The following is a 13,366-nucleotide window of genomic DNA, read 5'->3' as shown; positions in this document are numbered from 1 at the left end:
CTGCTGTTTTAGGAAGGTGAGGGCTTAAGAAGACTATCACTCATGGACTATACCTAACAAAACTGAGTATAATCCATGAGGGGAAAAATGGACATTCAATGAGATAGAGGAATTTCATGCATTCTTGAGAAAAGACCAGAGCTAAATAGAAAATCTGACTTTCAAATACAAGACTCAAGAGAAGCATGAAAAGGTAAACAGGAAAGAAAAATCATAAGGGACTTACTAAAGTTAAACTGTTTACATTCCTACATGAAAAGATGATATTTGTAACTCATGAGACCTTTCTCATTATTAGGGTAGTTAACAGGAGTATATAACAGACAGAGGGTACAGGTGTGAGTTGAATATGAAGGGATGATATCTAAAAAATAAAAATAAGGGTGAGAGGAATGTACTGGGAGAAAGAGAAAGAGAGAGGTAGAATGGGGGAAATTATCTCACATAAAAGAGGCAAGAAAAAGCTTTTACAGTGGAGGGGAAGAAGGGGGAGGTGAGAGGGAGTGAATGAACCTTACTCTCATCAGAATTGGCTCAAAGAGGGAATAACATACGCACTCAATTGGGTATGGAAATCTATCTTACCCTACAGGAAAGTAGGGGGAAAGGGGATAAGAGAAGCAGTGTAATATAAGGGAGGGCAGATTGGGGGAGGGGGTAGTCAGAAGCAAAACAGTTTTGAGAGGGGACAGGGTGAAAGGAGAGAGAGAATAGACTAAACAGGGAGAGGGATAGGATGGAGAGAAATACAGTTAATCTTTTACAACGTGACTACTATGGAAGTATTTTGCATGAATACACTTGTATAATCCATATGGAATTGCTTGCCTTCTCAATGAGGGGGGATGGGGAGGGAAGAAAGGAGAGAATGTGGAGCTCAGAGTTTTAAAAATGAATGTTAAAATTGTTTTTACATGTAACTGGGGAAAAATAAAATACTAAATAAAAATTAAGAAAAAAGAAGATTATCACAGAACCACTGAATTTCGGAATTGGAAATGGCCCCAGTAGGAATCTCATTCCCTTCCCCCTAGTATTATTCCCTACTCTATGTGGATTCTTCCTTCCTTTCTCTCTCTCTCTCTCTCTCTCTCTCTCTCTCTCTCTCTCTTCCCTCAGTGGGTTCAACTCCTTCCTCTTTGGGAAGATCCTCATATCTTTTACTCAGAATAAAAGTATTTAATGGTCATTTCCCTTCCATTACTTCTTCGTGTCACATTCTTCTATCCTTCCATTTCCTGTTGAGGTAGAACTTCCTTGTGCCATTTCAGATACCCTTTCTTTGTTTTCATAGCAAATTCTGACTTCGTTTTTAAAAAAGAACATTTCATTCTCTCTGATTACCTGGAAAGTGTAGCAGTGTTCTTCAAGCTCTCGTACCTTCTCTTCCCTTCTAGGAGGGAGACCAACCTGTACTTTAAGCATTAATGACAATCAGATCTGCCTTTTATTGTTCTTGTTGGGGTTTTCTTGTCTTTCTTGTCTAGTCTCTCCACAATCTAATCCATCTTCCATGAAGCTACCAAATTAATATTCCTAAAATTTCATGTGACCATGTCACCATCATTCCTCCTCTCCCTTTCCCTCCCCCCCCAAAAGGAAATCTTTAGTGGCTCCCTATAAAACAAAACAAAATCCTTAGCCTACCATTTAAGGCCTTCTCACAATCTGGCAGTTCCATACACTTTCCAGTCTTCTTTTCTATTATTCCCCTTTTACATTCTCTGTCCTAGTCAATCTGAGTTGTTAGCTGCATTCCATTCCCAAATTCTATCTCCTGTCTTCATTCCTTTGCATAAGAGGACACCTGTCTAGAACGCATTCCCTCCTCACTTTGACCTTTTGGAATCCATAGCTTTCACCAAGATACAACTCAGGAGCTACTCCATACATGAAACCTTTTCTGACACCTTGAATTGTTAACACTTTCCCTTTTGAGATTATTTTCAACTATTTTGCAGCATAAGGTTAATAAAAAGCAAACCAGAAGAATAGAGTACATAGTAACTACAAACATTTGAGAGGAAAAATGAATGAGAAGGAATGAACAAAGAATTACTGGTAAGACTCAAATGGAGTGGCTAAAAATTGTATGATACTTTACGTATTAAAATTAATATAAATGTATATAATTTCTATGCAAGTTTAGTACTTAGCACACAATACATGCTTAAAAATGCTTATTGTTGCATTGATGTAGTGTTGAGCTTTTAATAAAACATTTAATCATATAATTTAAATAAATTAATTTGTATTATTTTTAATTTACTTATATGTGTACATGTTGTGTCTTTCCAGGAGAATATAAATTCCCTGAAAGCAAAGACTATTTTATTTTTGTCTTTTTAGCTGAGTAGAACAGTGCCATGTACATAGTAGGCACTTGATAAATGTTTGTTGAGTCAAATCGAATTGTGGTAAATTCCTTGTCAACTCTCTTTACCTAGTTAGCCCCTTCTCACTTTGGTAGTCACTTGACAGACACACTTCTTTTCCTTTGTCTTACCAATTTATTTATCTTCATTCAGTCTTTTCTTCTTTAGTGTAATTCCTTCTCCTTTTGCCAAGTTTTTCTTTTCCTGGAGTTGGGGTATCACCAGTCATCTTGACATATGTCACTGGACTCCAATGACTCTGGAGGAAAGAGCGAGGCTGATGACTTTGCACAGCTCTGCCTCACAAATCCAATTCACTTGCAAGTCAAGACATCACCCTCCTGATGTCATTGGTCCTCTTCAAGAATGAAGAATGAAGAATGAATGGCCAACAACAACAATCTTTTCCTGGATTATTCATGTAAAAGCGATGTTCCATACCAATGCCTCAGATATTGCAAAAGGCTCTGACTTCTGGATTAGATCAATCAATTAATCAATCAAAGGTAGGAGTTAGGTATGAACAAGACCTAGATATTTGCATTGAATTAATCAATCACTCAGTGGCAATTAGACTAACTAGGTACCAGAAGCCTTTGATCAGTTTGTATGGAGTAAAAGCCATGGATGAAATGGAATGATGTTTCACAGGAGGTACATTGAGATTGGCTGAAGGTGATGGAGTTTAGACTGTGGGAGCCCCCTTGAACTTTCCTTGAATCTTCCCACTAGATGAGGCTTTTGCCTGAGGCCATAAGCCTTTCATTATTGTTAGGCTCAAATCTCTAGGCTAGGTTACTCTAAACCTAGCCTATCCCTCCATTTCCCATCCTTGATTCAATCAAAGTGACTATGCACAAATCTGTTACCCTTAAATTAGCCTAGCCCTACATAGCCTTCAGGTACTTCCCACCCTTAATCCCATTCTCTTGGTTCCTGGAGTCTTCACTCCAGTCCCATCAAGCTCCTCCTTAGACTCCTCCTCAAGACCCTCCCTAAACCCCTCCTCCTATAACCCAGGACCACCCTAGATCCCTCTCACAGCTTTTCTGTATATAAATCTCATCCTGCCTCCTTGAAGGTGCTCAGATTCAATCTATCTCTGATTGAATCTGGCCTGCTTGTGAGATTTCTTAAGACAACCCAATATGGCAAATGTGCAATAAACTTTGTCTTTCTTTGGCTGTGAGAAGGCTTGAGTTGAATTCATTTGAGCAGAACCTGGCGTGTTGGTATTTTGGGGTCTTGAGCACCCCTAAAAACATACAGTTCCTTAACTTCATCAAAGAGAATTTTATCCTATGGATCTTCCAGTTCGAAACCCAGCTTTTGACTGTCTGGAAGCCTGGAGGAGAGAGAAGTTACAGCCCATTCTCTAAGAAACAATCACTAAAGAGAGTGGAGAGAATAGCCTTTGATCTCTTCTCCGCCCCACTCTTTGACCAGAGGAAGGATCTCCATCTCTCACCTGTGTCTTTGCAGCATCTCTGGGAACAACTGACCAGTGTCTGCATCCAGAGGCAAGGACAAACTAGATGCATTAACGAAAGGCAGGTTTGGTACAAGAAGCTGTAACAACGATTTGGCTAGCAGCTGTTGGGGGGGGGGTGAAAGACCAACACAAGACCAACAACAAGAAGGCTGCTACCATAGGTTCTTTGATCTACTTTTCTAAGGAAAGCAACTTTAAGGGGTTAGGAATCTCTTTAATCAAACATACATATATCATTCACTTAGTTCGGGGAAAAGATCAGCCCCCTGAACTTCAGGGCAAATACAAACAGAAATTACAAACATCAACAGACACACCTTGTCTGATTCAAATCACAATTCATAGTTACCAGAGAAGCACCAATATCTGTGGGTTATCAAAGGCGGGGTCGGGGGCGGGGGGAAGGAGGTTATTTCAACGGCTTGCCCAGAGTCTTGTCACCCAAATTCTTTCAATGAGTGTACCCCTCAAAACAAAACACCAATCTAGGATCTTATATACTTGTCTCAGGGCCCTGGGGCACTTGATTACCTCAGTGCTGAGAAGCACTCAAAGAACAGTGAAATTCCCATTTATTCCTAGGAGTTTTTGGGATCTTTTTCAGGAGGTGATCAGTGGATTCTTTCAATTTCTCTATTACCCTCTGGCTCTAGAATATCAGGGCAGTTTTCCTTGATAATTTCTTGAAATCTAGGAATATCTAGGCTCTCTGTCCATATCTATCTATCTATCTATCTATCTATCTATCTATCTATCTATCTATGTATATTCCCTTCAGCTACCCTAATACTGAGATCTCATGAATTATACACATCATCTTTCCATGTAGGAATGTAAACAAAACAGTTCAACTTTAGTAAGTCTCTTATGATTACTCTTTCTTGTTTACCTTTTCATGTTTTCCTTGATTCTTGTGTTTGAAAGTCAAATTTTCTGTTTATCTCTAGTCTTTTCACTGAGAAAGCTTGAAAGTCCTCTATTTTATTGAAAATCCATATTTTGCCTTGGAGCATGATACTCAGTTTTGCTGGGTAGGTGATTCTTGGTTTTAATCCTAGCTCCATTGACCTCCAGAATATCATATTTCAAGCCCTTTGATCCTTTAATGTAGAAGCTGCTAGATCTTGTATTATTCTGATTGTGTTTCCACAATACTCAAATTGTTTCTTTCTGGCTGCTTGCAGCATTTTCTCCTTGATCTGGGAGCTCTGGAATTTGGTGACAATATTCCTAGGAGATTTCTTTTTGGGATCTTTTTCAGGAGGCGATTGTTGGATTCTTTCAATTTCTATTTTACTCTCTGGTTCTAGAATATCAGGGCAGTTCTCCTTGATAATTTCTTGAAAGATGATATCTAGGCTCTTTTATTGATCATGGCTTTCAGGTAGTCCAATAATTTTTAAATTATCTCTCCTGGATCTATTTTCCAAGTCAGTGGTTTTTCCAATGAGATATTTCACATTGTCTTCCATTTTTTCATTCCTTTGGTTCTGTTTTATAACGTCTTCATTTCTCATAAAGTCACTAGTTTCCACTTGCTCCAATCTAATTTTTAAGGTAGTATTTTCTTCAGTGATCTTTTGGACCTCCTTTTCCATTTGGCTAATTCTGCCTTTCAAGGCATTCTTCTCCTCATTGGCTTTTTGGAGCTCTTTTGCCATTTGAGTTAGTCTATTTTTTAAGGTGTTGTTTTCTTTGGTATTTTTGGGTCTCCTTTAGTAAGTCATTGACTTGTTTTTCATGGTTTTCCCACATCACTCTCATTTCTCTTCCCAATTTTTCCTCTGCTTTTCTTACTTGCTTTTCCAAATACTTTTTGAGCTCTTCCATGGCCTGAGACCAGTTCATGTTTTTCTTGGAGGCTTTTGATGTAGGCTCTTTGACTTTGTTGACTTCTTCTGGCTGTATGTTTTGGTCTTCTTTGTCACCAAAGAAAGATTCCAAAGTCTGAGACTGAATCTGAGTGTATTTTCACTGTCTGGACATGTTCCCAGCCAACTACTTGACCCTTGAGCTTTTTGTAAAGGTATGACTGCTTGTAGAGTAAAGAGTACTTTGTCCCAAGCTTGAGGGTTTGTGCTGTTGTTTTCAGAGCTATTTCTACACAGCAAGCTCTGCCACAGCAGCACTCCTCCTCCCCTAAGAACCGCCAACCCAGACTGAGACTCAGATCTAAGAAGGCTCTGCACTTCTGCTCTGATCTGCAAGCAGCCTCAGAGCTGTACCACCTCTGCTGCCAATTTCTAAAAACTAATTAAGTCTATCTGCCTAGTTGATATCAACTGATAATTATTGAATGAAGAATACTGATGGCAATTCATGAACCATACTATTATTAGAAAAGTGACCTGACCCCTCTGAAGTTACCCCTAGATCCTAGAATAGAAAAGTTGCCACACTCTGCCCCAACCTGGTAGTCCAAGTGTGGGTTGGGAGAATCAACCTCAGAGCTTGTGCTACTCTTCTAAATTTCCCCACCACAAATTCAGTCTTCCTGTCACAATTTCACATCCCTTTCAAAATTCTTTCCTTTTCATCTCAAATCTTTGTCCTGCACCATTTTCCACCTACCCTTCTGTCTAGAGAGGGTCATGTCTAGTCACAATCAATCAAAAGAAATCAGCCTAGCAATTTATTCAGAAAGAATCAAGTTGATGAAAACTGTATATTGCCCATATTATGTAGTTATATGGGCAATCCATTGAATTAGCCCATCAGTATGAATGTCTCAGAAAGACACTGAAGATGATTTTTTTTGATGGGTAAAAGTGCTCCATAGAACACTTTTAATGATCCCAAATTGCTTGCTGTTGCAGTCTTTTTGACATTGATATTCTGGTGAAGCTATATGACTGAATATCATGGAACACTTCTATATCTAAATAATTAAAATTGTGAGTACACCAAAAGACATAGATGTGTGGTGTGTGTAAGTTAGCTTCAACGTAATGTCAATGATAATGTTGAGAAATGTTGTAAAAGGCAGTATTAATACTTAAATACTTTTCAATTCATTCATTTTGTATGACTAGAAAAGGAGATGGGCTAACTAGGTGAGAGAGTGTTAAGGAGGTAAAATGGGAGTTGAACAGAATTGAGTCTAAAGGAAACTGAATGCTCAAGTGTTTGAAAGCAGAATAAGATCTAGTGATAAGAGCAAACTATCCTAAAGAGAAACTCTTGGCAGTCCTTAGCTGATGGCTATGGTTCCTCCTGGATAGTCAGTTAAAGTTTGGATAATTCTGTAGGTCCCAGAAGGCAGAATTTATTTTTGGCTGGCTAGGACCCTGAGGCAGTACAACTGGTCACAGCCAGTTTTCTTTGATGCTAAATTAGGGATGTCACTGAGTCCTGGATGCAGAGCACAGCTCCAAAATTCATCCAAAATAAATACACTTCAGAGATGTTAGCATCTGCTCTGTCTACAACTTTATGATTTCTGTAGTTTCCTGAAGAAGAGTGAAAGGGAGTGGAGGAGGAGATGAGATATTCCAAAGATCTTCATAATAGCTCCCTATACACTCCATTTCTTTTCCCTAGCCCCTGGCCCCACCACCCCCTGCCCCCGCCAGTTTGGACTTTCACTGGCATTCTATTCATTATAACTTTTTGATCTAATCATTCCACTACCTCTTTGTTATCTTTGTTCATTGGATCACTCTTATTAAGGATGTTGTAGATAGGATTAGGATTCATGATTTGGGTAGGGGTTGGATAAAATAACCTTTTAGCTCCTTTGAGACCCTGAGATGTTATGCCCATATTTGCTGCTCACATAACTGATCCTTCGTTAGCTTACCAAATCCCATCTCATTTCATCTCACTCTCCCCATCTTACCATTAAATAAACTCACATTATCCCTTGGCTTATACATAATCACAGAATGTTAGAACCAGAAGGGAACTTAGAGATTATGTAGCCCAATTCTATGAACATGAAGACCCCTCTTTAATATCCCCAAATACATAAATGAGTGTAATGCTCTGCCTCCCCACCTTCAGCTCTTAGAATCCCCGGCTTACTTCAAGGCTCAGCTCAAATGTCATCTTTAGCAGGAAGATATTTCTAGTCTCCCCAGATGAGAGAGCTTTTTCTGCTGAGGTTACATACTCTCTATATACTCTATATGTATCTTGTATGTACCCAATCATTTACATATTGCCTTCTCCATTAGAATGTAAACTCCTTGAACACAGGGACTGTTTTGGCTTTCTTTTTACTCCCAGCACTTAAACACAAAGCCAGACTCATAGTAAAGTGCTTAATAAATGCTCAGAGGTTGGTTAATTGATGGATAGTTATGCTTTCATTTCTTCATCACAATTGCACCTACATATACTTGAACAACTCATCTACCCAAAGTATGCTTGTTTATTTGTGGATTCTCAAAACTCTTTTTATAGCTTGTTTGTATATGTGTTTGTTTGTTGTCTCTCTCATTAGATTGTGAGCTCCTTGAGGAAAGGACTGCCTTTTGCCTCTTTTTGTATACCTAAGCACTTTGCAGAATGCCAGGCATATGGTAGGAACTTAATAAATGTTTATTAAATATTGATTTATTATTATTATTATTGATCTTGCACTGACTCTGAGGCTCCCTCAGGGGTAGGGACTTACAGGTAGGAACTACTGACATAGTCCAATGCCTCCCTGCCTCCCATATTATTTATGAGAAAATTGAGACCCAGAGAAGTTAAAAGAGTTCAATCAGGTCTTACATCTATGATGTGTTGGAGTAGGGTTTACAATTGAAAGTTTCATATTCCATTGCAGCATAATTCCTCACATATGTCTCTAATCACATTTGATCATAGAATCATGCATTTATATCTAGAAGGGACCTTAGAAGCCATTGAGTCTTGCAAGCCCTTCATTTTGAAGATGATTAAACTGAGACTGAAAATGGTTAAGTGATTTGCCCAGAGTATCACATAGACACATAAGTATCTGAGGCAGAATTTGAACTTGGGTCTTCCCACCTCCTAGCCAAACACTATCCACTACAGTACTTGGCTGCCTCAGAACTGGGACTTTAACTGTTAATCATAATGCTAAAAATCATTAACCATAGAATGCTAGAGCTGGAAGCAATTTTGGAGATCATTGAGTCCAAACTCATCATTTCACAAATGGGACACTGAGTCCCAGAACTGTGAAGTGACTTGCCTGAAGTCACAAAGGTCACTGAACTATGGAGTCCAGAGTGGAAACTAGGGCTCTTGACTAATGTTCTTTTTTTTTTTTCCTCTCACATTAGAAGATACACCAGCACAAAGAGATCTGAGGGTCTCAGAGTTCCTAAAAATCCAGATGCCCCACCCCCATCTCCCACCCCCAGGCCATTGCTCCACCTTTGCGAAGTACCATTGATTGAGAAGTCTGATACCTACTTAATCAACATTTTAACTCATAGAGGACAGTAATAGGAAGCCAAAGCTGTTTTTCCCCTGAAAAGCATCAGATGTCTGAAGAAGGGCTAGGGTGAAATTGATGAGAAACAGGAAGAATAACAGCAAGATAGTAATCATGCCATCAAAAACTTCTTAATGGCACAGACCTTTTCTTCCTCATGAGGTCAATACATTCATTTCTGTGTGGTTTCCTTTTCAAATGATGTTGTAAGATTGCTTTCCAAATAGTTATCTGAGGAAATTAAACTCCTGGTAATTATTCACCATAATAAAGTTTAAATTTATGTTATGATGTATTTTCTAGATAGTTGTTTTTAAGATTTACCATTCATAATGCTTAACTTTCAGATCTAACCAATTCACAAGGAAAATACTGTATATTACAGCCTTCTAGAGGAGTGTAAAAAAATGCTTTTAAACAATGTTTTCCTGTGGGCAACACAGCAAATAAAATACATTTCCAAAAAAAATTCAACAGTTTGTATTTCAAAGAAACTTTCACTCTCTCGGTCTCGGTTTCTCGGTCTCTGTCTCTCTGCCCCCCCCCCCCCACTTCCCCCTCCTTTTCTCACCCCCACCCCTACATTTTAGCTTGGATTAATTAGAGGCCCTAGAGGCCATAGGGAAATGGTACAGGGTGGTGTAGAGAAAGAGTGGATTGAGGGGATTGGGGTGGAGGCCAGCAGAAGGGGCGGGGGCTACATTGCCCCAATTTCCCACTCTGCCCCGCTGTGTCCTTTCCTATTGGCTAAAATGTTCCAGAAGGGCGGAGCTCGAGACCCCATTCCCCACCTCACCGCAGTCTGTCTGGTCCTCTTTAAGTGAGCCGGACAGGTGCCTTGGACTGAGAACTTTGTTCGGGTGTTGGTGTCTGAGCCTCAGTCTTTCCGCCTGCTCCATCCTTCCACCCATCTAGCCATACATCCATCTCTGCCTCCTTCCGTCCCAGAGCCGGGGAGGGTCTCAGGAGACAGACACATCCTTGGCTTAGGACCTGGCGGAGACTCAGGTCAAACAAGAACAGCCCGAATAGAAGAGAAGGGAGGGGGCCGGGAGGAACTCCCCTAGGAGTAAAAAGAAAGCGCTGAACTCAGCCCGGTCCGTTTGCTAGTCTCCTCGGCCATGCAGAGCTGTGTCAAGTGGTGGGGAGGACTGCGCCTCGGCCGAGGGGTGGCGGCGGTCACTGGACGCCACTTGCCCGCGGGTCCCATAGGGCCGAGTCCCCTGGGGGTACGCTGGGCACAGCCGATCAGAGACTGCAGCGGCGGCGGCGACGACCGCAACCCTGGAGCCACCGTGACCTCCCGCCACATTGAGCAGCTACTCCCCAGGCACGATGACTTCTCTGAGAGGCACATTGGCCCGAGAGACAAAGAGAAGAGAGAGATGCTGCAGACCTTAGGATTAGCGGTAAGGTCCCTTTACCCCCGTTCCCCTTTGCTCCTGCTCATCTTCTGCTCTCTGCTCCCCTCAATTGCCTCCCGGTCCTTCTATCCCGGCTTTCCCCATCCACCCCCGCCCCCCATTTCACTCTCTGCCCCACCTCTTGCTTCCACTCAATTCAGTCCCTTGGGCCCTGGGCCGTAACTCCTTTCCTTCTCCCCCTGGCAGCACCACTTTCTCCCCCTCTCTATGGATTTCTCCTTTGCCCCTGGCTCTGCCTCTTAGCCATGGAAACCTTGAAAGTTGCTGGTTTCCTAGGACGCATAGCTAAGAAGGTGGTTGCCTGGGAAAGCGGTTTCTTTTCATGTGTTAGTGATGAGTTTGGGTAGTTATTCCCGCCTGGTTAACTTAAGTTCTGTTAACAGAGATAGAATCAGCCCTTTACAACTGTTGATTCGCAATGAGGGCTTTTGTCGAGTTTTTTAAAAGTGTTTCAGACTACTTAAAGGAATTCCCCACTAGCTTTATGGATTGAAATGCAAAAGCAATTCCCAAAGAAATAGGCCTATTCATATTGTTTTTTTCTCTGTGTTCCTGGCTCTCTCTTAAATGTAGAGTGTTGATGAATTGATTGAGAAGACAGTCCCTGCCAGCATCCGCTTGAGAAGACCCTTGAAGATGGAGGACCCTATTTGTAAGTGAACTATAGCAGTATCAGGAGACTTCTGAAAAATCTCATGTAGTTCTCGCTGCCTTTGGTATAACTAATCCTTTCCACAATGGTTTAAGAGGAAGGATTTATTCTTAGTTCAGCTTTATTGTTCAGTACCAAGTATCTGCTGATTAAAATAGAGTACCCAAGAGACAAATTAGCTGTAATGTGGGGGGTGGGGAAATTGAAAGAAGAATCCCTGAAATGAATTCTCTCTCTAATCTAAGCTCTCACTGGCCCCCCACCCCCATCTCCCACCCCCAGGCCATTGCTCCACCTTTGTGAAGCACCCTTGATTGAGAAGTGTGACACCTAGGTAATCAACATTTTAACTCATAGAGGACAGTAATAGGAAGCCAAAGCTGTTTTCCCCCTGAAAGCATCTGTTTAGAAGCACACGTGAATGAATTATGAAGGAAGCTTTGCTTCCTTGTCCCTCCCTGGAGCTTTGAACTATTTTAGATTCTAAAATCTTAAATAGTCTGATATTCAGAAGCATTTATCGCCTGTGGTACTTTGACGTCCTACTTGATCCAGAAGACAGTACTATATTCTCATCAGCAGAGTATTGTCTTTTAAGTAGTGTAGCTGAGAAATTTAAAAGAGAGGAAGTTGTACCCAATTTGAAAGGGTAAAGATAGTATCTTTTCTACCTCAGAATTTCTTTAAAGATAGAAGGCAGCTGGTTTTTCAAGTTTTAGGTCTAGATGCACACATTAGACACACATATCCTACACTGGACCTGGGAGTTGGGGGAGACAAGTTCCAATTCAATTTCAAACTTATTAGCTGTATAACCCTAGACAAATAACTGCTTTCTGCCTTAATTCTTTCATCTGTGAAATGGGGATAATAAGAATTCCTACTTCATTGGGTAGTTATAAGGATAACATGAGCTATTTGTAAAGTGCTCTCAAACCTTAAAAGCTACATAAATGCTAGCTATTATCACTGTAAGGATTATTTCCCTTTTGGTAAGTTTCTAATTCAAGATCCTGTCTCTTTGTGATAGAGCTCTGGATAATTATCATAACTTTTTTTGGAGGGGGAAAGGCAGGGCAATTAGGGTTAAGTGACCTGCTCAAGGTCACACAGCTAGTAAGTCAAGTGTCTGGGGCCAGAATTGAACTCATATCCTCCTGACTCCAGGGCTGGTGCTCTACTCACTGTGCCACCTAGCTGCCCCACCATCACATTTTTACAGGATTTCAAGATTTGCAAAATGCTTAGTATTTCATTTGTTCTTCACAACAAACTTGTGAGATTAGATATTAGAGGTATTACAATGAAAAAAATAGCTAGCATGTATATAGTGCTTTAAGATTTGCAAAAGGTTTTCCATATTTATCTTATTTCTTGAAACAACCCTGTGAGGTAGGTGCTAGTATTCACATTTTATAGATAAAGAAACTGAGGCACAGAGAGAGGTTAAATGACTTGACGGATTTGAACTCGGGGGCCTTTTTTTTTGACTTCAGGCCCAGCACTCAATCTAGTATACAATTGTGCCACCTCGATTACTCTTTTCAAATCCAGATCTATGGATTTGAGGCTCAGAAGAGGCTGACTTGTCTATTGCATGTATTATCTTCATTTCCATTATTCTAGTCGCTGGGTACATTGCTGCTTTGCATCTGCCCTCTTGGCTCTGATCAATACATATCAGTCTTCTTACATATAGGGACACTTGTAGGTGTCCAAAGTAGGATGTGAACTCAAGTCTGCTGATTTTGGGTCTAGCACAATTTCTATTAGATGGCCAGAGTGGAGATTTGATTTTAGGTTCTTGAACTCTAAATCTAGCACCCTTTTTAAAAAATTTATATATTTTTAGTTTATTTTCCTTCCTCTCCCCTTCCCCTTCCCCAAATGGCATGCATTCTGATATAGTCTCTACATATACATTCTTATTAAACATATTTTTACATTAGTCAGGTTTCATGTTTCAAGGAAGAATTATAACCAATGGAAAGAAGAAAAAACAAAACAATG

At 40.4% G+C, this 13,366-nt stretch overlaps 1 protein-coding gene across 1 annotated transcript in view; it reads left to right on the top strand.

Annotated features, from left to right (window-relative positions):
• The first annotated feature begins 9,891 nt into the window (after window positions 1-9,891).
• Window positions 9,892-13,366, top strand: part of GLDC (glycine decarboxylase) — a 105,487-nt gene continuing 102,012 nt past the window's right edge. The window contains exons 1-2 of the mRNA XM_036737710.1: window positions 9,892-10,689; window positions 11,278-11,356. Of these exons, the coding sequence (XP_036593605.1) occupies window positions 10,402-10,689; window positions 11,278-11,356 (367 nt within the window). The 5' untranslated portion in view covers window positions 9,892-10,401. The remainder of the gene's footprint in view (window positions 10,690-11,277; window positions 11,357-13,366) is intronic.

This window comes from Trichosurus vulpecula, chromosome 9 (assembly GCF_011100635.1).
Source record: "Trichosurus vulpecula isolate mTriVul1 chromosome 9, mTriVul1.pri, whole genome shotgun sequence".
Taxonomy (NCBI): domain Eukaryota; kingdom Metazoa; phylum Chordata; class Mammalia; order Diprotodontia; family Phalangeridae; genus Trichosurus; species Trichosurus vulpecula.
Note: the sequence above shows the minus strand (reverse complement) of the source record. Positions and strands in the feature narration are given on the sequence as shown.